This window comes from Xiphophorus couchianus, chromosome 7 (genome assembly GCF_001444195.1).
Source record: "Xiphophorus couchianus chromosome 7, X_couchianus-1.0, whole genome shotgun sequence".
NCBI lineage: Eukaryota > Metazoa > Chordata > Actinopteri > Cyprinodontiformes > Poeciliidae > Xiphophorus > Xiphophorus couchianus.
Genome location: NC_040234.1, coordinates 2,501,904 through 2,528,586, shown reverse-complemented (window position 1 = coordinate 2,528,586; position 26,683 = coordinate 2,501,904). Strand labels below are relative to the sequence as shown.

At 40.4% G+C, this 26,683-nt stretch overlaps 1 protein-coding gene across 4 annotated transcripts in view; it reads right to left on the bottom strand.

Annotated features, from left to right (window-relative positions):
• The window catches only part of rif1 (replication timing regulatory factor 1), a 31,376-nt gene extending 11,134 nt beyond the window's left edge, over nt 1-20,242 (bottom strand). Inside the window, exons 1-21 of one of the 4 annotated variants that reach the window (XM_028023682.1) lie at nt 20,009-20,242; nt 19,619-19,664; nt 17,136-17,276; nt 16,989-17,067; nt 15,518-15,614; nt 15,306-15,436; nt 15,131-15,225; nt 13,740-13,929; nt 13,559-13,651; nt 11,704-11,842; nt 11,464-11,615; nt 11,246-11,360; nt 10,997-11,173; nt 9,628-9,738; nt 9,117-9,179; nt 8,372-8,475; nt 8,201-8,287; nt 8,053-8,126; nt 7,796-7,979; nt 6,541-6,633; nt 6,313-6,462 (exon numbers count right to left, since the gene is read on the bottom strand). In XM_028023682.1, coding sequence (XP_027879483.1) covers nt 6,313-6,462; nt 6,541-6,633; nt 7,796-7,979; nt 8,053-8,126; nt 8,201-8,287; nt 8,372-8,475; nt 9,117-9,179; nt 9,628-9,738; nt 10,997-11,173; nt 11,246-11,360; nt 11,464-11,615; nt 11,704-11,842; nt 13,559-13,651; nt 13,740-13,929; nt 15,131-15,225; nt 15,306-15,436; nt 15,518-15,614; nt 16,989-17,067; nt 17,136-17,251 — 2,250 coding nt within the window. In that variant the 5' untranslated portion in view covers nt 17,252-17,276; nt 19,619-19,664; nt 20,009-20,242. The remainder of the gene's footprint in view (nt 1-6,312; nt 6,463-6,540; nt 6,634-7,795; nt 7,980-8,052; nt 8,127-8,200; nt 8,288-8,371; nt 8,476-9,116; nt 9,180-9,627; nt 9,739-10,996; nt 11,174-11,245; nt 11,361-11,463; nt 11,616-11,703; nt 11,843-13,558; nt 13,652-13,739; nt 13,930-15,130; nt 15,226-15,305; nt 15,437-15,517; nt 15,615-16,988; nt 17,068-17,135; nt 17,277-19,618; nt 19,665-20,008) is intronic. The other 3 variants (XM_028023684.1, XM_028023685.1, XM_028023683.1) reach the window with 3 other exon arrangements.
• Nucleotides 20,243-26,683: the final 6,441 nt, after the last annotated feature.

Genomic DNA, 26,683 nt, shown 5'->3' with positions numbered 1-26,683 from the left:
GATTTATGAATTGTTTGTAGTTGATTTGGGTTGGTTGGTGTTAGTGAGATCTGACTAATGAATTATCAGACATTAATTATAATGCTTTTCACCAATTCAGTATGAGCTCCTGGCCAGAGATCTGCTCATGTAAACCCACAGACAAAACCACAAAATATGTAAAGCATGAACTATTATTCACTGTTCAATAATTGTTATGTACATTCATTTAGCATGAATGCCGCCTCATACCATCTGATTTTAGATTTCCATGAGTTCTGTGGCAAGAAAATTTATCATATATTTTATGTTTTGCCAAATACAACAATCTTTCATTACAACTTCCTCTTTTGATTATAACAAAGTAAGTAATATTTTACATGAAATCACATCAAATTTTACTTTACTTCCAAAGCTTATGTTTTTTGCAGCAGAATTATACACAGCGGTACTACTGGTTGGCTCCTCTGGTGTTTTTCATGTCAGACTTTTTTATTTCCCGCTAGCTCTGGTAGCTTGAGAAGCAAAGTAGCTTGATGATTTGACTGGCAGCCAATCAGAAAGATGAAAATCAGAAATAACATTCAAATCAATTCTCTTAACTTGTATTTAAAAAATTGGTGAAAAACAAACACTAAAATTATGATGACAAATTTTAGATAAAACACCTACCAGAATCAGTTGGGGGGGGTTTGTTGCTATTTTTGCAAATTTTTTTCTCATTATGTCCCCAACGTTCTGAAAAGCACTGAACTGACTTCCGGTTTGAACGTCATCGTGATGGCCGCGCTGTGAACGGGCTCCCTAGAGAACCTAAGAAATTGAAATCCCAACCCCACTTAAACGACGAAAACATACCTATAAAGGTGAAAAAGAACTGGGGTGAGCGAAATACTTCAAAACTGATGCTTTGTAACGCCAATAAGCGGACGTTTAAAGTCGAGAAAATATTGCTAGCATTTTAGCTAATGCCAACTGCTATTCATCTCGAACCTCCGGTCTGAAAAATTACCGCTGCACTTTTTGACTTGAACTAAACAAACAACAGTGATACTATGGCTGAATGGGAGACGGTATTGCAGGAATTAAGAGGCTTCCGACAGGAAAATAATGCGCATCTGGGGGAAATAAAAGAAGAAATTCGAAAGATGAACACCAGACTAGATGAGGCTGAGGATCGGATTGAAAAAGCGGAGGAGAGGATTTTAACCACGGAGGACGCCGTCACTGAAATAATAAAGCTACAGATAAAGCTGGAGGATAAACTAATGAACCTAGAAAGCCGTACACGAAGAGAGAACATACGCATTTATGGCGTACCCGAGGCGGCAGAACGGGACTCGGCGTCAATGGGGGACTTTGTGGAGAAGTTGCTCCGTGAGGGCTTGGCGCTGTCCCAAGACGAGCTCGACATACACATTGAACGGGCCCACCGCTCTCTAGGCCCTCCGCCTCCAAGCGACGCTCCCCCGCGATCTATTGTTGTGAAATTCCTCAGTTTTAAAACCAAAGAACTTCTCCTTCGCAAAGCATGGCAGAAAAGAGGATTTACCTGGAACGGCAAGCAAGTAAATTTGGACCATGACTATTCCCCTCTGATTTTGAAAAAACGAAGAGAATACGCAGACGTGCGCAAGATTCTGAAGGAGCAGCAAATCCCCTTTCAGACTCTCTTTCCTGCCCGGCTGAGGGTGAAATATGGAGATGAAACGAAGATCTACAATACAGTGGTGGAAGCTACTGAAGACATGTCCAGTAGAGGCTACGCTGTGCGGGTCGTTAAGTCACCAGAAACGGCCCTGGAGCATCTGAAGCAGCTGACCTGGAGCAGAGTACGCGGCGGACCGGGGAGTGGGCCAGCAAACAAGAGGCGGGACCCCGCAGCCGGCTACAAAGAAAAACTCAGAGCCTTCAAGAGGTCTTCCCCCGCGCACAAGGAAAATTAAGGTTTATTCACTCAGTTACTAACAATCAAGACTTGTATTTGGTTTATGAAGTACAATAAGTAAATAAGGCAGGTTTCTCACGGTGCTCTCTACACTGAGGCCATAGCCACCAAGGGCCCCTTCATCAACCGATGAAGAAGCTGCCTCTGGAGGTGAAGCAGGGTTCTCATCTGAGACCCCCACCTTGGAAGTCAAGAGTTCAGTTTGAGTTCTGTTTGTTCTTAATGTTGACTTTTTTATATGTTTTATGTTCAGTGTTTTTTAGAGTGAGCGGGGAGCCCAATAATCTTTGTGATATAATTAAGAAATATAAGTTAGATGAGTAGCAGGTTGATAAAATTGGTGTCAAACAACATTAATGGCTTACATAGTCCAGTAAAAAGGCAGAAAGTCCTATCTAAATTTAAGAGAGATAAAGCCCAAATTGTTTTATTGCAGGAAACACATCTACCGGATAGCGAGCATGTTAAGTTAAACAAGATGGGTTTTAAACATGTGTTTTTTTCGTCCCACAATTCTGGGAGGCGAAGGGGAGTGGCAATTTTGTTATCTGGAATTCTTAACTATCAACACATATCAGAGTACAAAGATAAAGAAGGTCGCTACATAATGAATACGGGCAGGATTGATGGTATCATGACCACCATCCTGAATATATACATTCCACCGGGCAGTGATTGGTCCCTGTATAGACAGGTTCTCGAAATTGCAACAACGAGGAGTCAGGGAACTTTAATATGCGGGGGTGACTTCAATATTTTATTAAACACCAAATTTGATTCTTCTAGTGGGAAAGGCGATGGACGAAATATTGGTAAGAGGATGGGACACCTCATGGACGATTTAGGATTAGTTGATGTATGGCGAGAACATCACCCAACTAATAGAGAATACACCCACTTCTCTCACCCTCATAACTTATATTCTAGGTTAGATTACATTCTTACGTTCAAGAATGATTTGTTTAAAATTAAAACCTGTGAAATCGGTCCATGTACAATCTCTGACCATAATCCAGTTTACGCTGATATTTGTCTGAATGGGAAAAAGAGATCTACATTATGGAGGATGAACACAAATATTTTAAACTACCCAAACATTAAAGAGAAGTTAAAAAAAGAAATAGAAAATTATTTAGCTCAAAATGATAATGAGGAGGTGTCACCAGGAATATTATGGGATGCAATGAAGGCAGTGATTAGAGGGAAAATAATTAGTATATCCACCCACCTAAAAAAGGAAAACATACAAAAACGTAAATACCTGGAAGATAAATTGTTAAAACTGCAACACGAACACTCTGTGACTATGAACGACAGCATTAAATCGGATATAGCAAAATTTAAAAAAGAATTAGACGACTTAAGCATGGTTGAAGTACAGAGAAAAATAATTTTTAACAAACAGCAGTACTGTGATGTAGGCGGGAAATCATTAAAACTTCTTTCATATAAACTCAGAAAGCAGCAAGCAGAGAGGACTATACACAAAATAAGAAATCCTTTAGATGGCCAATTAGAAACCGAAGAGGAGAAAATTCAACAATGTTTTCAGAACTATTACAGAAAACTTTACTCCCAAACCCATGTAGATAATAATCAAGATGTTAATACTTTTCTGTCTAATTTGGAGTTACCAACAGTGACGGAGGAACAAAATAAATTGTTAGTATCCACAATAACCAGAGAAGAAATTCACTCGGCAATTAAAAGATTAAAAGGGGGTAAAATGGCAGGATCAGATGGATTTGGCCCAGAATGGTATAAAATAATGCAGGACCATTTGACTCCCATCTTGCAGAAAACATTTAATTGGGTAATGAAGGGAAAAATTGTACCCCCATCATGGAAAGAAGCAATAATCTCTATAATTAAGAAAGAAGGAAAAGACAACCTAAATTGTAGTAACTACCGCCCAATCAGTGTATTAAATATTGATTATAAGTTGTTCACTTCCATCATCTCTAAGAGACTTGAAACTATCCTACCAGGACTAATACATAATGATCAAACAGGCTTTATTAAACATCGACAAACTCAAGATAACATTAGGAAAGTTTTACATATTATGAACCAGGTTCACAGACAAAAAATAGAGACTTTAGTGTTAAGTTTAGACGCCGAAAAGGCATTTGATTCTGTGAGGTGGTCCTTTTTATACCAGGTTCTTGAGAGATTTGGATTTGATAAATCTATAATAGATACTATATCTGGGTTGTATGATAAACCAACAGCCAAAATTAAAATTAATGGAGACCTTACTGAATCACTCATACTCGAGCGAGGGACTCGACAGGGCTGCTGTTTGTCGCCACTCCTCTTCGCCTTGTTTATAGAACCATTGAGCCAGTGGATCAGACAAAGACGGGATATAATTGGAAAAAACACAGGTTCTAGCGGTGAATTATGACCCACCAGCTGAAATTAAAAATTGCTATAAATGGAAATGGGAGGCAGATAGTATTAGGTACCTGGGGGTGGTGATCCATCGTGACCCTAATGAAATGTTTGAAGCCAATTATGCCCCCTTGAACATAGCCATAAAGTCAGATATCCAAAGATGGAACGCCATACCTTTTTTAGACCTACACTCCAGGATTGAGTCAGTTAAATTAAACATTCTCCCCCGATTTTTGTATTTATTTCAATCCCTACCAGTTCCCGTACCGTCAAAACAATTTGTAGAATGGGATAAGATGCTGTCCAAATACATTTGGAAAGGGAAAAAAGCCAGAGTCAAATACAAAACTCTACAATTAAAAAAGGAAAAAGGGGGTTGTGGGCTTCCATGTTTACGAGAATATTTTTGTGCAGCTCAGTTGAGACCTTTGATATGTTTGTGCTGTCCGGATTACACTGCAGGATGGAAAAATGTGGAAGGGGAAACGGTCAAAACAATGCCGATTAAAGCCATAATAGCTGACACAAAATTACAGAGTAAAATTAATTTGGCAGATGAACCAATATCACAAGTAATGATATCTGCATGGAACGAAGCAATTAGAATCTGTGATTTAGAAAATGCCTCTAAACTCTTAAGATGGTGCGCTTATGATTCGGATTTCCCCCCAAATCAACAGGACGATAGATTCAAGAAGTGGATTTCAAAAGGCCTAACTAATTACTATTCCTTTGTCCATAAAGGGACGTTCCAATGTTTTGAGACCCTGAAAAGAAAACATGATTTATGTGCAGATGACTTTTTTAGATTTTTACAGGTCAGAAATTATTTTAATAAAGAGCTAAAAGTACATTTACATAATTTGAGATTTGTGGAAACGTTTATATTACTAACTAAATCAAAACCAGGTAAAACAATTTCCAGGTTATATGACGCCATCCTGCGGTGTAAGAAGGACAGCACTGTTTATATTAAAATGAAGTGGGAAAAAGAAGCCAGCCTGACAATTTCAGAAGAAGATTGGGGCCACATCTGTAAGATTCCATGGACAACAACAAGATCGAAGGTTTGGCGTGAATTCTGCTGGAAAAATATTATAAGATTTTTTATAACCCCAAAGCAGAAACGATACCAGGGAAGGGGTTTTACCTGCTGGAGATGTGGAAGGGATGACGCCAATCATTTCCATATTTTCTGGGACTGCCAAACCATTCAGCAATATTGGTCTCAAATCCATAACCATTTACAGAACATCTTCACGGCTAATTTTCCTTTAACTTTTGAATGCATACTTTTATGTAACATACCGGTTGACAAACTGAACTACAACGATCAAAAACTTCTGTTCATTTTACTGGCCGGGAGCAAAAAGGCCCTCACAAGAAAATGGCTTAAACGGGAACCTCCAACAACTGATGACTGGATAAATGTAGTGAAAGAGATCTATATACTGGAGAGACTATCTTTTTCCATTAATGTGCGGAGAGATGCTTTCTACAAGATATGGTCAAAGTGGACAGAATATGTTAAACCTGTTGTGTCTGATTTTTCGTAAACCTTGCTGTCATTCAGATTTATGCTCTAATTTGACATGTCAATTATTGGTCGGTACTCGGGTCGCCCCGCCGCTCCCATTTAAGTTTTTTTTTTTTTTTTCCTTTTTTCTTTCTCTCTCTCTTATCTAAACTTAGAAAATAGAGAAAGCATGTAACAATGTGAATGTAATCGGCGCAATTATATAATTGTATTGTAATGTGCCTTCTCAATAAAAATGTTAATATAAAAAAAAAGAAAAGCACTGAACTAACTTGCTCACTCTGGTTGCCTAGCAACAACCTGTTCAGTAAATTGTGCAGTAACAGTTTTGTATTTCACCACCATGAATCATGACTGCTTAAAAACAACAAAAAAACTGACATGGAGTGAAAACTGTGGATAAAAGAGGAAAAAGTCGCAGATTGGCAGAAAAAAACCCCTCATCACTCACCCTCAGCGCCTCCCTGTCTGCAGCGGCAGCCATCTTCACACAGAGCTCCTCGCAGCAGATGTTCTCCTCAGCCGTCACCACCAGGGCGGCGCAGCGAGCGAACACGCGGTACAGCTTGGACCAGGAGGACAGCAGGGACTTCTGGGACGCCTGAGGCCACAGCAGACACTCGGGTTAGCAGGACGCCGCCATTACCTGACAGTTCATTTAAAACGTGCAGCAACAGACCTGCTGGAGGAGGTGAGTGATGGGGAACATCAGGGCAGAGTGCATGGCGCTGAAGTTATGCTCCAGAGCGTCACCTTGGTTCACCTCATTAGACTGTGAGAGGGACGCAGTAACAGATTCATTTATTAAGGTTAATAATAATATTTCAGCAACTCTGATCCAAACTTTGAACTTAGAAACATTGTCAGAATAAAGAGTTTCCCGTCAAAACAAGACAGAAAAACTGTTGCATGGCTTTACTTTCAGTAGGTGAGACTTTTTTGTGTGTTTTTTAAATAGTGTCTTCACTGTTCTGTGTAAATATAATAAATAAATTAAAATCAGGCAGCTGCAGGTCATTGGAAATGCTGCTGCAGAGCTTCCAGGACCAGAAGCAAATGAAGTAAGGCAACATCTAGTTTCAGCTCAAATTCTGAAAACCTGAGAAGTGAAGAAACTGTTTTAGTTTTAAGCCGCAACGAATAACATTTAAAGCCTCAACGTGGAAATGTAGTTCTATAGATCCATGCCTGACATCGTGGCCAGGTTTGGAATCAGATCAACTCCTGGAGACTGAGATTCTAAATAGCAGGAAGCACTTTTACTAAAGACTTTGTAGTTGAGGTTCACCAATAAATCAGCCCAGATTCCCTTAATGCTGGGAGATCAGACGATCTTATTTACTGAAAACACTGATAGGATACAGAAAAACAGCTGAACTGACTGAAAACCTTTTTTTAATAAACTCATACAAACGTACTGAACTATTAATGTATCTGATAACTGGAATAGTACTGCACACGGAAATATAGCAATTTGTTCACTAAGTGCAATTAAGGGTAGAACAGCCAATGTAAAACAATTTAACTGAAACTAATGGAAACAATAGACTGACTATTGTGGTCAAACATATAAAAAGAAATTGTAACAAATGAATTAGACTGGTTCAGAAAGTGCAATTAGAAATTTTAAATATAATGTAAAACAAATAATAAACCACGATTCTATGCTCAGAACAAAGAGCACAGAATTAAGACCGAAGAAATCTGCCCTTACTGATCAGGCACAACTTCAACCCGTCAAGAATTTTTTTCAATATTGTTGATAGCATAGATATTAATATCAGATTCAGTCCGTCTCTCCTTTGAAGCCCTGTGTGAAGAGTCAGAGTGTAGAAATAAAAACCAGAATGTTTCTGCTTTTAGAAAGCCTCATGATGACTGGACTTTAGATGACGGGCAGATTGGCGGTGCTGTTTAACCCAAGTGTAGGTCACCTGTGTGATGGTGTCAGTCAGAGGGCCGACTAGTAAACTCCACATCCTCCAGAGCAGCTCCTTGTTCTGCAGAGACGCTGCACAGCTGCTCATGACGCCCAGCACGGCCTCGGCGAAGGCCAGAGGAGACGTGGGTCCAGACAGGCCGCACGACACCAGAGTCTGCAGGCACTGGAAGAATCTGCTGCCACAAAAGTAATAATCACTCATCAGGAACGCATGGAGTTTTCTGTGGTAAGACTGGAGAGAAGAGCTACCTGTCGTGCTCCAGGTAGGCCGGCAGTTTGCTGCTGTTGAAGAGCAAGAGGATGACGAACAGAGCTGGGGTTCCCTGGAGAGGCAAACAGATGTCATCATCATCCTGAACCCACCTTCCACACACCGTCACAAACCACAGACCCTCACATTCAGAACGTCCATCTTCCCCACTTGGTAGGAGGCGGAGCCCAGCACTCTTGGAGGCAGACCCTTCACTGTGGCCTCCAACAGAACCTGCAGGGGAAGACAGGGGCCGCAGTTAGAGGGGCCGGTGTTGTGACCTGGTCTGGACCCGACCTCATGTTCCATCGGCCTCACCAGGACTCTGTCTGCAGGGAGAGCCTCGGAGGAGACCATGCTCTGCAGCGCCTGCAGCATCAGGGTGAGACACTCACTGCCTTGCCGCTCCTTCTTACTGCCTGCTGAAACACACACACCCCATCAAACCCAGCAAAGACAGACATCTGATTGGTTCTAGATGTTGAGAAGAGTCATCATCGGGGCCACGCCCCTCAGGGTTTCACTGTCCTCACTGTAGCCTACAGCACAGAGCAGTAGGCTCAGACTTAAACTGATGATGATGAGACTGGGTGGTGCAGGAGACGAGGATGAAGGCTAACAAACCCTGATCTCTAGAGTCAGTCCAACCCAGTCAGATTCCTCTGTGTGGCGCTGCAAAGGCTGGACCCACGACTGTAGAGCCGCCTGCTGAGCAGCAGCCACAGCAACCCCCCCCCCACACACACACAGGATCACAGAGCTCACGGTCAGCAACCACCCAGCCACCACCGTGCTCGACAGCTGGAGAACTAGGCTGACAATCTAGACACTCAACTTGTTGCATTTTTATCGTTTTTTTTTTATAATCAAAAGCAACATTTGACATAGTCATTTGAAACAGTCACGTCAAACGCACTGAGGTGCAGAGTCGGTTCTGCTCAGATTAACCTAGAGGTAACAGAACCTGAACCGAGAGCGGTTCAGGTTCTGTAAACCACCGTGTGTTTACATGGTGGTCTGTATCACACAAAACCAGCTACAAGCTAGAAAAACCGGCGCTTACCTGACTCTATGGTCAAGCTGACAAACCGGACCAGGCTGGTCCAGATGACGGCCAGCAGCGGCTCTGGAGGCGGGAAGTAAAAATGAAACGGTTTATATTCAGGATTAGCTCAGAACTTATTATAATACAGTTTCCATGGATCTGCCAAAATTGCTCTGTGGCGTTCATATTTCATTTGTTTAATTTCCCTCTGGGATCAATGAAGTATTTCTGAATTTGGCTGGCACTGAAAGGGTCACTTGCTCTGCTGCTTTCTAATTCTAGTCAGACTAGCAGGTAATCTGGACAGAGGAAACATCTGGTTCATGTCATCTAGATTGGCCCTTACTGCAAGTTTACAGACCTGGGGAGAAAGTCATTCTGTTGATACTTAAAAAAAAAGAATCAGAACTTTCCAGAAGTCAGTGATGGAAATAAAAACATACCAAGCAAGCAGTCCTCAGATTAAAGAATAAAGAACACATTTAGCCATCTTGAGTGTGACCTGCTCCAGTAGTTGATGTCTCTGTACCTGGAGCGTCTTTGCCGGCGTTTATGAAGGCCTCCCTCATGGTGGAGATGAGCACGGCCGCATGCTTCATGAAGGACGGAGCACCAGAGAGCAGCGGGTGGGTCAGAGGTTCTGGAAGCAAATAAAAAAATAAATAAATAAAAATAAACACTTTATCCAATCACCAATCTGATAGCAGATGACCTCTGACCTGCAGGTTTAAGTCAAAACTTGGCTTCACAGCATCAAGAACGAGGCAGTGGTGTTATTAAGAATTACTTCCATTCAGAGTAAAACTGAAACAATATAGGATCAGCAGGAACCACAGACTGGACAGAGGCTGGACGGATGGACGGGCAGATCACTGATAGAGCAGAGGAACTGACACACACATCTGGAAACACATTTTCCATGATAATCTGAATAAGAGATATTTCTATCCTAGACTTCTCCAAACCGACAGAACATTGGTAGTGGACAGCAGAACAACCATCCACTTTTTTAAATTCTGATACAGATATGTGAGGTTTAGTATCGGCCGTTACCGATCCGATACACAGAAACAGTTCTGGATTGACTTAAAACGTTTCTTTTTTTAAAATCATAAAACATAAATGTACTAAATTACAAATGTATTTGATAACTCTGCACCAGTACAGCGCACTGAAATACACCAATAGGTTCACATGCTTGGTCAAACATGGAAAACCAACTTTAATTTGTTCAGTCAGTGCAGTTAGGAGTAGAACAGTCAATGTAGAATAAATGATAAAGAAACTGAAACAGACTAAAGCAACAGCTTGACTATCTTGGTCAAACATGTGAAATAATCTGCAACAAACCTTCTGTCAAATGATTCACAAAGAGCAACTGAGAGTTCTGAATAATAACAATAAAGCATGACATCACTCAGAACACAAAGCATAGAATCAGGCTGAATAGATCTGCCCTTATGAATTGGGGACTTTGTCACCGATTACCAATCTAGAAATATTGGGACCAGTACAGATATTATCAGATCACATGATAAATTAAAATAAGATCAATAATTTCCATTTGTACGACTCTTTCTGGTCAGTCTGGTTTGTTGGTATAAACTCGTCCCTTAATCAAGAACTATTCTGTTTACCGACTTTAATATTAATTTTGTCGTTTCGTTTATTTATTTTGGATATTAAAAACGTCTTCCAGTTCCAGTATTACATGTTTGTTAGAAATGACTAGTTCATTAATTTTTCAGGAAAGTGTTCTAGGATTATTATACCATTACCATGATATTACCAGAAAAAGATCTCAAAAACAACATTATTTATGGCAGTCACTTCATGGAGAGCCTAAGGTCCAGTAGAGTTGGTCATGGTGACGGGACAGGGCTAGCTCTCTCACCCACCTAGACTCAACACGAGTTTGTTCTTTGCTGCGGCAGCGACGACCTCTGGCCCCAGGAAGTAGTGCAGCAGCATCTCCAGGCCCAGCTGCTGAATGGAGGAGAAGCTGGCAGGAAGATGCATGCTGGAGTTCAGGCACATCCGGGGCGTGCTGGCCGACGTGTTGAAGCTGCCGCTGCCTGCACACATCAAAAAAAACCTGCATAAGTTGCTCCTCCAGTGGGAACTTTCTGCTCAGCGACTCAGCCAACCTGATTGTGGGGTGCTGGGAGTCACGGCTCCGTTCTGAGCAGCAGCCCGAGATGGAGTGTTTGGAACGGACGGCAGGTCGGGTCCAATGGTCACCTGGAGCAGAGGCACGGACACCTGCAGGGGACAAAACACACACACAGATGAGGGGTGTCATCACACTGAACATACACTCGTCACAGTGGAGGGCCGGGGGAGACAGATGTAGGCGATCCCGGACCTGATCGAAGTTGGAGGACAGATTGGGTCCCAGCTGCACAATGAGGTACCACCACACCTCCACCTTGGTGAGCAGCAGCGCCTCTGTCCGGACGTGGATGGAGGTGAGCGGCTGCATCAGCAGCTTCATGCGCTTGGAGCTGCACAGGATGTCTGGAAGAGATTCACACCTCAGACAATAAGAAGCAGGGAGGAGGAGGAGGAGGATGTGTTGGAGGAAAAGGGGGCGGGGTCAGCTCACCTGGGTTGAGAGCAAAGTTATCGATGAGGCTCTTCCAGGCGATGAAGGCGATCTTCTTGATGGTGGGGGAGGAGCTTCGGAAGCCCAGCTCCTCCAGATGCAGCAGGGAGTTGATGAACGGACCGCCTTTATGCAGCAGCTGAGCAGCACAGACATGGAATGGATTTACCACCAATCACAGCTCAGCACTGATCTGCTCTGATGGTGATGAGGATGATGATGCTAAACTGTTAGCAGGGTTCCAACTACGACTGTAACAATTATTTTAATTACCAATTCATTTATGTATTATTCTGACAATCAATTGATCGGATAACAGGAGAGGAGCATTCTGCAGATATTTCATTTAAGCGGGTTTTGTACAATATTAGAAATGAGAGATTTATTAATCCGATATTAGCATCTGTTTCAGTCCAGATATTGAAAGAATTCTAGATTGATTATTGACAATGTGGCTTATCCATGAGAGCAGATCTATTCAGTTTAATTCTATGCCTTATGCTTTGAGCAACGTCAGGCTCTGTTATTTATTTTACATTATATTAAGAATTTCTTTTTTTTCTTTTTTTTTTCTCCGAAGAGTTTTTGCGGCGCTAGTGGCTCGTATTTTTTCTACAGTGGGCAGACAGGAAGGAGGGTGAGGAGAGGGGGGAAGACATGCAGTAAAGGTCGTCGGGACCGGGAGTGGAACCCGCGACGTCCGCGTCGAGGACTAAGGCCTCCAAACGTGGAGGTGGCGTGCTAACCCCCTGCACCACCACAGCACGCCCCTTATTAAGAATTTCTAATAGCACTTTTTGAATCATTTGACAGAAGGTTTGGTAAAGTTTATTTCTACACGTTTGATCAAGATAATCATCCTGTCTGTCAGTTTCAGTTTATTATTTATTAAACATTTGCTGTTCTACTCCTAACTGCACTGACTGAACAAATCAAAGTTGTTTTTCCGTGTTTCACCAAGTCTGTGAAGCTGTTGGTGTATTTAATTTTGCTGCACTGGTGCAGAGTTACCAGATATAGTTATAATCCAGTACATTAATGTCTGTTTAAAAACAGAAACATTTAAGTCAATTCAGCACTGTTAAATTCTCACATGTTGATGTTAGAAAGATATTTTCAGCTGCAGATGCGTCCTTTGCTACAAATGATCAAACGACACACAACAGTATTGCTTTGTCATTGAATTTTAGGCAATAAATGTTCATATTCTTATTTTAAAAATGTAATTAAAATATTTGTTTATCTGCATCTTTAAACACATTTCGAATATTGAATAAAATGGCTTACATGGTAAAAATGTAAACTCAGCAGAATGTGCCCTTTTTTCAGATTAATTGAAGGATCAATAAAATAATCGCTTATTCTATTGAATAATCAACAGAATTATTCATTCGATTGATTAAAAAATCTTATTGAATCAAACGTGGGTTTATAAATACTGATCAGAATGCAGGTCAGGAAACATTAACATAGATTTATGTTGTGACCTTCGACGAAAATGATAAAACCCAGAGTAAGGATCAAACATTCATTTTCACTGATTCATCGTGAACATTACATCATTTTCAGCCAACTTTCTGGCTGTAGTTAAACCAAACCAGTCGTTTGCTGAGTTTTTATTGGACCAGTTAAAAAGTGACATCAGAACCAGCAGTGTCTCAGAAGTGGGAGAAATCCTCTTCAAATTCAAATAGTTTCACGGTTGCAGAAGTTCAACCTGGGATTCATTTAGAAGGCGGATCTAAAAGAGGCTGCTTTATGTAACCTGGTGAGCCTCTTGTTTTGTGCAGAGCAGAATGTTTTCTGTCATGGATATGACTCAAACATCAGCCATCATTCAGAGGAGACGCTTTACCTTCCCAAGAAGCTTCACAAACAATGGCCAGAGCTTCAGGACGTTCGTTTCATTCTTGGACTTGAAGAGCTTCTGCAGCTCTGGGATCAGTTTCTGTGAGAACAATCACAGTTCATTTCATCACAACTAGTTTCATCCACTGCAATACGTCACACAAACACACAGGCAGAGAGAAACTCACTGTGGACATCATTGGTTCGATGATGGCAGCCACCTCCATCTGTTTGGCCAGCAGCAGAGGAATGCCCATCTCCAAGGCGGCAGCGGCGCGCAGACGCACCTTGGAGGCGGAGTGCACCACCAGGGGGACGACCAGCTTCGCCCAGCGCACCGCGCCGTCACACATCGGGGTCGGCACCTGCTCCAGCAGCCTGGAAACGAGGCGAGCAGAGAGGCTGAGGAGAGCAGGTCAGAGCTGGAAACAGGAAGTGACCAGGAAGCAGTGGTGGACAGTAACAGAGCACAGTTACTCAAGTACTGTACTTGAAGGTTTTTTGAATGTCTCTACTTGATTTATTTTTTGGGGACCTTATGACTTTCACTCCACTATATTTCTAGTGGTTATTTTTCTGTTTGTTGTGGTGCACTGAACTAAATGAACACCACCTACATCTCCAGGTCTAGTTAACGGAAATGTTCTACTGCTGCAGCACTTTACTATGGATGGCAAGTAAAAGAATCATCATTTGGCCCTCCAACATGTGTGGATGTGCAACATTTCCAGATGTAGACAACAACATGCAACGTGTCTATAGTTACCACCAGCTGCGTTTCCATTTCACCGTATTGTGCAATTTACCATTCTGAAAATAAATTTGGTTAAAGGAAACGCACTCGTTTTTTGATTAAACAGTTTTGGCGCTAGAATAAGGTGAGTGTTTTGGCTGTATTGATATTAGTTTATTTCACATAACTACTACGGAAACACTTTTCACATCACACGAGTCACATGATCAACCACCAGATGTTGCCACTGGCGCAAACTATGAAAAAGAAGACAGGAAGTAGTTGGAGGACGATGATGCGGCATGTTTTTTAATTACTTATTGCATGAACAAGCTCATTCGGGTGCAATATTAATTGCATTTCTTATTTAATGGAAACACCGCAATTGCAAATAAAATAAATAATTTAATAAAAATATTTAATTAGAAATTGTTTGCATTAGCAGAATACTGACTAAGTTTTGAACACATTTGTCATGGAAATACAGCTTCTGATGCAGTTTGTGGGGAGAACATTTTTTAGTTTTATTTTTGTCATTGTTATGCTGAAGTTTTTACACATGATGTAGCCTTTCTGTGTTTCGACACGTTAGTTCATCAAGTTTCAAGATTCTGTAAAAGAACTCAAACAATACGAGCATGTGCTGATATTAGAAAATATAATTTGGAAATTTGAATACTTCAGTATTTTCAAAAGTAAGCACTTTAACTTTAGTAAGGTTTTGACAGGTAACTTTAACTTGTAGTTGAGTAAGCGTTGACCATGAGTATCAATACTTTTACTCCAGCACTAGAGATGAGTACTTTGTCCACCATTGCAAAGTGACCAGCAGAACAACGGTCTGACCTGATGATCACGTTCAGGGCCTCATGCTCCATCACTGCAGACTGGATGTCCTCTCTGTTCCACACAGTCTCCAAAGCAGCCAACAGAGTCGGCACCTGAGGTAAACAACACCAAGCAGTCTGTATCCTTAAGCTCATGGAGGAACCAGTCAACACCGATCAATGCCAACGCTCACGTTTTTGCCGACTACATCTGCAGGAAAGCACTGCTTGGAGATGACCCATAAGGCTCTGGTGCAGGTGTTCTTGTCGATGGACTTTGTCACCAGGGAGCAGAGAGCCGACAGTATCTGAGCTGCAAAGATCTCTGCAAAACAGAGGACTCGCACTGAGCTGTGACGACACAACGCCCGAAGTTCAAACCATACGACGGATCAGAGCCACTGACCGGAGACTCCGGAAACAACCTGGGAGTGATACACACAGAACCCTAAAGCCTGGAGGGCAGCCTGACTCAGCTCGGCATTGGAACTGCTTGTGTGGGTCTGGAAACGACAAAGACAGAACATCAGATCACAATAACTCAACGCCCATGTTAGAAGTAAAAAAAAAAAAAAGTGCACATTATGCAAACAATCATTAAGAAGCTACAGACCAATCCAGTTAATCTGTATAGCACCTTTCAGCAAAAAAGGCAGTTCAAAGTCCTTCACAACATAAAAACACAAAAACTAAAAGTCACAAAAACTACTTATAGTCACCAATTGAAAAACTAGTAATACATTTTGTCAATTACCTTAATCAATAATATGAAATACAATCAATGAGATAATCAGGTAAATTCACAGAGAGGATATGATTCATAAAAATATTGGTGAAGTTGTTGCAGAGCAGCAACAATTGATTATTTTAGCAATTTTTCCCTAAAATGCAAAAACAATCAATCTCCACCAAAAAAATACTTATATCAACACAGTGTATTGCTGATCTGGTGATTATATTTTGGATTATCCAATAAATAGTTGGATAGCAGAAGGTCATTAAAATTAGTTTTTTGTTTGCTTTACAGAATTTGAACCAGGTGAAGCTAAAACTGCCACATGAAGAATTACGGATGGAGTATATGTATATATATATATATATATATATATATATATATTTTTTTTTAAACTTAAATTCAAAAAAATAATAATATATGTGCATATAGTTTTGGCTTGAATATATCTTTGTATTTTTCTTTCAGTCATTGGTCGTTTTTAGTCCAGGCTAAGCATCGATAACAAGAAGCATTTGGGCATGAATCCCAATCAGGAAGGACTCTGTATGTTCTCCATGTCAATCTGTGGTTTCTCTCTGGATGCTCCGGCTTCCTCCCACGCTCCAGAAACATGGAAGACGGGCTGATTTTTCTCTCAAAAACTCATTTCTTCCTCAGTTGGCCCTGGCCAGATTCGTATCCATGTTCGGATACTGTACACTTCCTCCCCGTTTCTCGGAGCCACTTCAGCGGAGGCACAAGTCGTGGGCCACCTGCAAGTGATTTGATTGGATGGACACTGCATTTGTTGGTTGGCCCATGGATTTACATCAACAGCAACTTCACCACCACCACTTTTGAGCAGACAGTTGCAGTTGGCGAGAGATTTATTCCTTATTGTGGCAGTCCTAAAAATGACTACATTAAAAAATTACGTATGTTGGTTGAGTGGGTACATAACATCTGCCTGACAGGTGCTACTTTCTGTATCACTGGCATAATTCAACTCACAGAAGACGGATTTATTTCGTACCTAAAAGTGTCAGATACCAAATGACAACAGCAACCAGTTTTAATCAACTTGTACATCACAGGGTGAACAAGAATGTTTTCTACACAAAACATTAACTGGGCAGTGTAAACAGATGGGCTCAAGACTCACCAGTATGACTTTACCCAAACGTGAGAAGTTCTTCTCTACTGCTGGGAGGAACTGGCGGCCTTCCTCCCCACTGAGGCGACTGGAAAACACAGAGATTGTTTAGTTTCTCCCTGTCTGACTTGCAGAGTAACACAGCAGGCAACTCACTTGGCGATGGTCAGGTAGGCGTCCGTCTGCTCCGACTGTCCGGCCGTACCGTCCTCCAGAGTCTCCAACAGAGGGAGAAAGCTGGAGGTGTTGGGAGGCCCTGCAGTAGCCATCATTATTCCTCACCTCCACTAGGCGCCTCTGATAAAAAAGAAGACAGACTGAAGACGTCAGAAGGCAGGTTGGATTGGTGGAAGACTCTATGAGCAGAAAGGACCAGCAGCAACCCTAATATGCTTTAAAACGTACAGTGGAAATGTCATGTCAGCACTACCACAAAAGCTAACATCTACAGCCCATGTATCAAACCCTAGGCTGGCCATAATCAAAGCAGATATATCTGTTTAATGCCAAGATACAATAATATGAAAAGAAATTCAACATTTATTCAATTTTAAGAAGTAATAGAATGAAGCTGTTAGTAATTTAACAGTTTAATGGATAGACTTATCAATAACCTCTGCCACAAGCGACCCTTTTCAGTTTGTGATCTTGAGTTGGCCCAAAATGAAAATGAGTTTGACACCATTGTCAAACTCATTTTCACTCCAATTCACTCTTCAGCCAATCAGCGTCAAGGAAAATAAATCTTGCCCCTTGCTTGCTGCTTTATAAACACCAGACAATAGCACACAGGGTTTCCCCCAGTATACACTGGTGTCCTGCCAGTATAAGCCTGTGAAGTGAAGCCACCAGGCTAGGCGTCGTTTGCTTATTTTGAATAAGGTTTTTTATACCCCAGTGACAGTAAAGACGGATTAAGCTAGGTTTGTAGTTGACGCATTGAACTGGGACAAAGGGATGCGCCGTCCCTGCACGTGTCCATTGGCTTCACACTGTAATATTACTAAATTATGAGGACTGCTAATACATGTCTGAGTTTCTGTAACTTTTAAAATTTTTTAGCACAAAAAAGCAGTGGGCTGCTATAGCGACCGTACTACCGGGCTTAGCAGTTCTTCTGAGGGAGTACTGATATCATTACTATGGTACATAATGATGTCACGTATCATTACGTCTATTTCTCTTAGTTTCCCTAGCTACTTATATTTTTTTCCCAAATATTTTTTGACACACCCCGAAATAGGCTGTTTATACACAAATAATCCAAAGTTATGTTCCACAAAAAAAGTCTGCAAACACTGAACAGTGATCAGGTGGAGGTGCACTGTAGTTTAGTTAAAGGCTGAGGACTGGTGAAGTTGGGAACATATGGAACGTTTCCACACAGGGGTCAGAGCGTTTCAAGACTAAGCTGCCCCCACAATGCATGTTTTCAATTGTCTTCTGTGCGATTTGAACCAGAATTGGTTTTTAGGATGCAACAGTGAGGACTTCAAATGTCACACTCATTCACAGAATTAAACATTACGTTACTTTAATTAGTTGCATTTATGTCCTTGATCCGTCTTCCAGGATTCAACTCAAGTGATGTTTGGTATGGAAACTACGTATTTCTCTGGTGGGTTATGCTGTAATCTCATGTCCTGAATTGTGTTAATTAATCTTCTAGCTAGCCTGTGCTTTTAGGGAGCAAGCAATTACATCAATGTTTAAAATTTGCACACCATGTTGTGCAAGTATGAATTATTTTCTGTAAATCCACCATTTGCTTTTTAAAAACTGTGGGAAAAATACAGCAGCTATAAATCACAAAATGTCTTGAAAGTTGGTTTCACATTTAGAGAAAAGTGTAAAATTGACCTAATTAAGACAATTCAGATACAGCAGGTATCATCTAAACTTAATTTTGACTATAAGCAGCCTTAGCAAGAGTTTTCACAACTCTCAAAAAAGCCTCAATGTTCCTACTTTTTGAATCTGAACACATGATGGAAATCTTTTAACATATTTGCTTTTGCATCCATTTTTTATATATATATATATATACAGTACAGACCAAAAGTTTGGACACACCTTCTAATTCAATGGGTTTTCTTTATTTTCATGACTATTTATAAGGCAGGAAATCCCACTTATTAACCTGACAGGGCAGGTTGACCTATGAAGTGAAAACCATTTCAGGTGACGACCTCTTGAAGCTCATCAAGAAAATGCAGAGTGTGTGCAAAGCAGTAATCACAGCTAAAGGTTGTTACTTTGAAGAAACTAGAATATAAGGGCTATTTTCAGTTGTTTTACACTTTTTTGTTTAGTGCATATTTCCACATGTGTTATTCATAGTTTTGATGCATTCAGTGTGAATCTACAATGTCAATAGTCATGAAAATAAAGGAAACTCATTGAATTAAAAGGTGTGTCCAAACTTTTGGTCTGTACTGTGTATATATATATATATATATATATATATATATATATATATACATGGGGGGGAGGGGGTGCGTGTTAAGTGAGGGAAACGCGTTTGAGTCTAACCGGGTAGTTTTAGTTTGAAGCTGCAGGTTTGGTGTTTTTAGCTCAGAGGTTTTATCTGAACACCAAACATCTTCGGGACTGAGGAGCAAACAGCCGCAGCTCCTCACCTCTCAGAGCCGTGTGTCCAGCTGTGTCCACCTCCCGTCTCCACAGCTTCAGACAGGACACACAAACATCACGGTTATACTTCACAAACACGCGTGGACACGAGTTACAGTGACAGGTCCGTCTGCCTGTCCATGTCTGAACTGAACACCGACAGTTTTCCACCAACTCTGCTGACAGCCTGCTAACTAGCTGCCCTAAGTTAGCCTCGCTAGCAGGCTACATGCACTTTATCCAGTTAGTTGTTGCTTTCTGCCACTCTGAGGTTTCTACAGCCAGCTCACCGAGGAGCTTCCTTCATCCTGCAAAAAGCGAACACCTTAACATTCACCTGAGCAACATGAGCCCGCCTGCTTCCACTGCTGGCTACCACACTGACTCTGTATGCTCACCTCCTGCTTGTCAGATGGGATAAGGACCCACCATGAAAGCCCCGAGACGCTTTACTTCCCCGCGACACACCTCTGCTCTCTTCACCGAGTGCCTCGCTCCCCTCCGGGCCGCCTGAACCCGTCGATGCAGCCGTTAACCCGGGTTATTGGTGCTTAGTGGTTGTGCTTACAGTTCACTGTGCTGCTGATACCCCGCGAAATCTGCTGGCGCCAAAGCACCACGCGTTACGTACGTAACTACCTTTGACCCTCCTGCGTCACTTTTCAGACCGCCTACTTTACCTTTTAAGGGAAAAAATATATATAATAATGTTTATCCAATCGTATTTGTAATTAGTTAAAGGTGCAACCTTTGATAGAAATATTAAGAAGAACGTTTTTTCCCAAGAGGACAAGTGATACCTAATACACTTTGGACACCTGCTGCACTAAGCTTTCGTGCAGGGTGCCCAAAGTGTGGCCTGCGGGCCATTTGTGGCCTTTAAATGGATTTGTTGTGCCCCTGATCACAAGTCAAAATGATAAATAAATAAATACAATTGCCCCACAAAATAGACATAAAAAATGGAAATTATTTGCTGCCGTCCAACGCCTTTTTAATGTTATGGATCTTTAATGGTATATTCCATAAAATTTTGATTTATTGTAGAGCAGGAGAAAAAATAAAAAAAGTCACAATAAACAAATTTTTGTATTTTTAATTAAATGAATTTTGAAGCCTGCCAGTAGTTCATTTGCCAATTTTGGTCACCTGTAAAAAAAAAAGTGTGGACACCACTGCATTAGTGGTTTTTGTTTTGTTTTGTTGTTTTGTGTGTGTGTGTGTGTGTGTGTGTGTGTGTGTGTGTGTGTGTGTGTGTGTGTGTGTGTGTGTGTGTTAATGAAATTTAATTGATAAATATAAAGAAGATAATGGAATTCGAATGAGCTATAATATCTGAAAATCAGTCGTGACTGGGTCTACCTCTATAAGTTCTGGAAGTTTGCTGTTTTGCTGAAGCCCATTTTACATTTTGACATCAACATGACATAAAATAGGAAACGGCCCAAATTGTAAAATTGTACATAATCACTTGGATGGGTGTACCATTTGCAATGTGTTCAAATAAAAAGGAAATATTTTTTTATATGCACATGGATTCTTTTTAATATTGAACAAGTGGTTATGAGAATTTTCATTCTGATCTAAGAAATGAGACAAGCAACTGAGAAAATGTGCATTGTAGTATATTTCAGTCTTTTATTTTCATTCAATTTAATGAATAAACACTAGGTGGCGTCAAGCTCTGAGAAATAGCGAGAGTTTTCTCACAGCACTGTATTTGTCGAAGTGTTTTTGGACAACTTTGCACCAGGAGATTTGTTCCTGATAGTGGTCAGTTATGGTGCAGTTTGGATATATATGAGCATTGTGAAATGAAACTAAAACACAGGTTTTAGCGGTATAGTTGGAGCACTTTCATTCATGTTGAATCGTAATTCGTTACACTTGGTAGTTTTCAAAAATAGTCATTTATTTTTTAATTTGTCACTTCACAGCCATATTTTATTGTGAATTGCTGTGTTTGAAAAAGTCATAATTTTCATTTCTCTTCTCTGAAAAGAAATTAAACTGATACATGTGGGGGTTTTTGTTAAACTTTTTTTTGGTTAAAAATTTAAGAAATGTGCTATGCCTTTGTATTCAGTCATAATATCATGCTGTGTAGGAACATTCTTCGCTGCAAGTAAAGTTTTAAGTGCTTTAGGGTAGACGTGTTTACCAGCTTTGAACATTTAGAGACAGAAACTCCCGCTTATTTGCTTTGCAAAACCTCCAATCTCAGTCAGATTGGATGATCAGCGTCTCTGAACATCAGTGTCAAGTCTTCAGATTTTCATTGGACTAAGTTCTGGGCTGTTGTAAAACACAAACAGCCCAGAACTTAAAGGTTCTACTTTATGTCAATCTACCACAAAAAATACCAAAGTACATTGAAGTTTCTGGTTGTATCATGACGACATGTTGAAAGGTAAGAGGGTTTAAACCAGGGGTGGGCAACTCCAGGCCTCAAGGGCCAGTGTCCTGCAACTCTTATATGTCTCCCTGGTCCTACACACTTGAATCCAATAGTTGAATCACCTCCTAAGTGCAGTCAAGTTTTCCAGAGTTTTGCTAATGACCTCATTATTTGACTCAGGTGTGTTGAGAAGTAGAGAGACATCTAAAAGTTGCAGGAGACTTTTAGGCCCTCCAGGCCTGGAGTTGCCCACCACTGGTTTAAACACTACCAAAGGGCTGTAGCTTTTTTTATTGTTAGTTCTTCGCAGTTGGACTTCTTCACAATCCTTTGAATAGATTTCACTTTCTAGTAAATGTGATGTGCAACAACTAATAAACATATGCATGGACTACAACAAACAGCAACCACCACAGCAGGAAATGCCCTGCCAACACTCCCAGCTTTTCAGTAAAATGCAGCAAGGTCAGTGACAGCTCCATAGTAACATTAAACATGTTACTATCCATCTGGTGTTATTCTGCAGGATGTGTTTGATTTGTGGGCGCAAGTCACAAATACATGCATTCTCTGGGATTCCAAATAAAGCAACATTTACCAAGAAATGTGTAAGACATGTGCGTTGACTGTGCTTCATCATTTCTGAGCAGTAATTACTGTCGTTGGCAGCATTTTTCCAGGGTTTCTAGAGAAGCAGCTCAGTTACAACATGCTGGATATGATTCCCCTAAAGCCATATGCTCTGCCACTCCAGCAACATTCATGCATATGAATACCTCAGTCTGTCTCATGTTTCCAACAGGCAAAAAGCAAGACAAGAATAAAACCTCTGGAAACAGAACCTGCAATAAATCTGTCTTAATGTTAAGAAAAGCTTATCTTTAGTGGCAGAAAGCATTTATACCCTTTCACCTTTTCCACACTTCTTGACTGTACAGAGGTAGTTACCTAAAACTCAGAAAACAAGACACAATATTGATTTTACAAACACAAAACGGGATGTGACTTTAGTATAACTTTAAAAAAAACATCAAAGATAAAATTTATGCTGTGTTTTGTAGTTTATAGTTTTAGCGCTGCCTTCTGCCTCCTTCAGCTCCTCAACAACATATTCCTTGTGTCTTGTCTGTTACTGTGCCACCATTTATTGTACTAGGAATCCCAAATGCTGCCTAGTTATTTGGAGTAGTTCAACATTTGGATATCTGCAACAGAGAACATTGCAGTATTATCAGATTAAAAATAGAACATGGTGCTTGGTTACCCTAGATCAAGTTTGTTGATGTGAATAAGAGCAGCCTGAGATCTGGTCCCTGGGGAGCAACCTATGGCTATTCAAAGAAAACAAAATAAGATACCTCAAGTTTTTACATGCTGTTTTGTTTCAGATCATTTTCAAACTAACAGACATGTCTAGACAATCAAATAGAGACAAGTTGATCCACGTTGTCTAATTTTTCAGAGGTCAATTACAAAGGCGTAATCGTGTTATGTGTTGCCTAGAGCTTCAATAAAATGACTACCTGTTTGAACTGTTGTCCAGCAGATGATCTCAGATTTTCTCTTGGGAGCCGAGATGCCCCTAAGAACGTTTACTCAAGACAACCCTGCTGTGTTTACTGAGGCTCAGACCTCAATGTTTAACCATCCCAGCCCACTCTGCTGCTTATCCCACAGAGACACACAGCATCTGGTTGTCTATACCAGTAAATCAGAATCTCAGGCAATGTTTTGCAGTATTAAGTTAAACATCTGACTCATGAGCTTTCTTTGTATTTGCACTATGCACATCCAACTCAAGACCAGTAATCTCCTAGCTTTGTCTGTCAACTTGACCACCTCTAGACAGAGTGGTAAAGAGATGTCTACTGAACATAATAAATGCCATCCTTTAGTGGATATGATGGAATGCTTAAACCTACACTGTATCACATCACATAAATGTTACAACCCAGCCTCTTCTGGCCCTTTATGAGTTATTAAACCACTTCTCTCTTTTTTTTTCTTTTCTTTTTTTACAAACACTGTCTGTAAAATCTTCTGGCTTTGTTTGGAGTCTGTAAACTGGTGGCAGGAAAGCCTGAGCTCCTCCTTGGTCATTAAACCTTACATAACAACATCATTTAAAATGACTGACAGTCCTTAAGTTATTCTCAGTCTTGACTTTGTTAACATCTGAATTCAGTAACCAGGATAACAGCCAATACCTCCAGTCAAGTCTACCTGTGTTTACTGTTTGGAGAATTATCCTTTCTCCAGCTAGGTTCTTACTGTATGAGGTTGAAGAAGAGACAGTGAGTTGAATTCATGAGTCCCATTTATTAATACCAAAATACAGCTGGTCCACTGTTCATGCTGTCCTTCTGGGCTAGAAGAGCAAAGTGGCATCAAACAACAGTTTGTAATTCCCTCTGTTAGCCTCTATCTAAGGCTAACAAAGATAGAGAGCGTTTCCTAATGTGTCATTTCCTTTAGCTTTGCGCGCATGTGGTCTATGTGAATGCATGTGTATGTGTTTATGAGCATGCAAATAGCTAAAAGAGATAGAGGAAAACACAGAGTTATTTATTCTCAACAGGACTGATTAACTCAATATTTGACACTTGGAACCATGCACTCAAAAATAACTTGTTCAGTTTAGTTGATTATGTCAAGAATTTCCACAAAACTGAGTTATGTTTAGTATAATTCTAATTGGTTATTAAGATGTCACTAAGTAACTTATGTGTAACTAACATAACCAAATCAGGCAATTCCAACCTTGTCTGGTTAGCTCTGATCTAATTCATTGGTTTGTGTTCATGTAATTAAGCTGAGCTAAGAAAAAAGTTTAACTGTGTTGATTAATGCAGACATAAAAATATTTCATTATATTGATTTAGATCATTTATATAGAATTCTATTTATACTTTGCGGCTCCAACTCTTCTTTTAAATTGTGTTATTGTGGCAATCACTGAATTTTGCTTTACTTAACTCATTTTGACTGATACAGCAGGAGTAGTCTTAGTTTCCACACAGAAGTTGAATTCGAAATTACACAACTTTTGTTTTGTGGAACAAACATTTATTACCAAAGATAATAAACCAAAGTACTGTTGTGTAGACCTTACAGCTACAGAGAAACGAAGTGGAGCCTTTGTTGTAGCTCATGATTCAACCATCAGATGTCGTTTTTGAAGCTATGTTTGTGATCAACACAAATGGAGTGAAACCCATTTGTGACAAAAAAAAAAACCCAACAAAAAACCACTTACAGTCAATAAGACCATAAGTGGATGTTTTTATCCACTTATGGTCACTGCTGGATGGATTAAAACACATAACACATAATGAACACACAGAGCAACAGGAACAGACTCATCACTAAAAGAACAATGCTAAATGGTTAACAGTTAACCCACAATCCCTCACTGAAGCCACATAACAAACAGTCAAAATCAACAGAGCGATACATATAAACTCTGGTCTCAATTAGCATATTAAATCAACATTTTCCATCTTCTTCATTGGTTTTCACAATGTTAAACAATGTTCACCAAAGAGCAAATTGGTAGGAAAAGTTGGTCTGTTCACTCACATTACTAAGCTCCTTAAATGACATTAGGATATGGCAGGTGACTTTCAGTATTCGACAACATAGAAAGAGCAAAACCAACAACAAATATTCACAAAATACTTTGTTCTGATGCAGGTGGTCATTGTTTTACACCATTACTTCTGGATCATTTGAGGCAAAACTGCAAGTGTAGGACAAATTGTGTCTTGTACATAAAAACCTGAAGAGGTCTAACAGCTGTTTGTATTTGTGAAAGACTGGAAAACGTCTTTCACAAAGACTTTTCACAAAAAGTCTTTGTGAACAAAACCCCTCTAGGATTTTTCTCTAAAACTTCAACTTGTCAGTCACAAGACACAAATACAAAATACACAAATTCTCAGCCCTGTTATGGTGCATCACAAAAAGCATAACAGGGCATTTTTGACTTTAGCCAGTCAAAAATGCACAGTAAACTCATTAAAGTGTGCTATGTTTGAAATTCCAACTCTTATATTAAAGAGCGTAGCTCTTATATTAAAATGGGCATAGTTCCGTTTATTTAATTCAACAATTCACTGAGTTTTCTTTTTAGAGAGTGACCTCACTTTGACCTGGGAAACATCAAGAGGAAGTAGAGAGAAAAACAGGAAATAAAGGCAAGAGCAGGCAGAGAGAACCTAGTCAGACATGACACATGATCAAAGGAAAAGACGTGGTTGGAAAAAGTTCACTACTCCTTTTGGGTGATAAAGCAAAGTTCATTCAAACATTAGGGGCAGATTCATAGGGCATGGACTATAGTCAATGCTTCAAGCAGCTAACACACACTGTCACTAAGTTACAACAGTCACGTTCCTTTCAGTAGGCCACTTCTGAACCAGAGACATCTGAACCATCCTATCTGGGCTAAAAAAGAAGTTTTCCCAGTCAACATGGCTTTGGGGGGCCACATCAACTATGCGCTGTGTTTAATGAAGTCCAAAGTCAGGACTTCATTAAATCTAGACTTCTTTAAGTCCCTCATGCTTTGTTTTGCTGGCATTCTGCTTATGGAGATGCTGGTTGCATTTTCCAGCAAAACTCTGAACCGTTCTATCCAGCAATAGAAACCAATACCTGCTGAGATGATCACGGT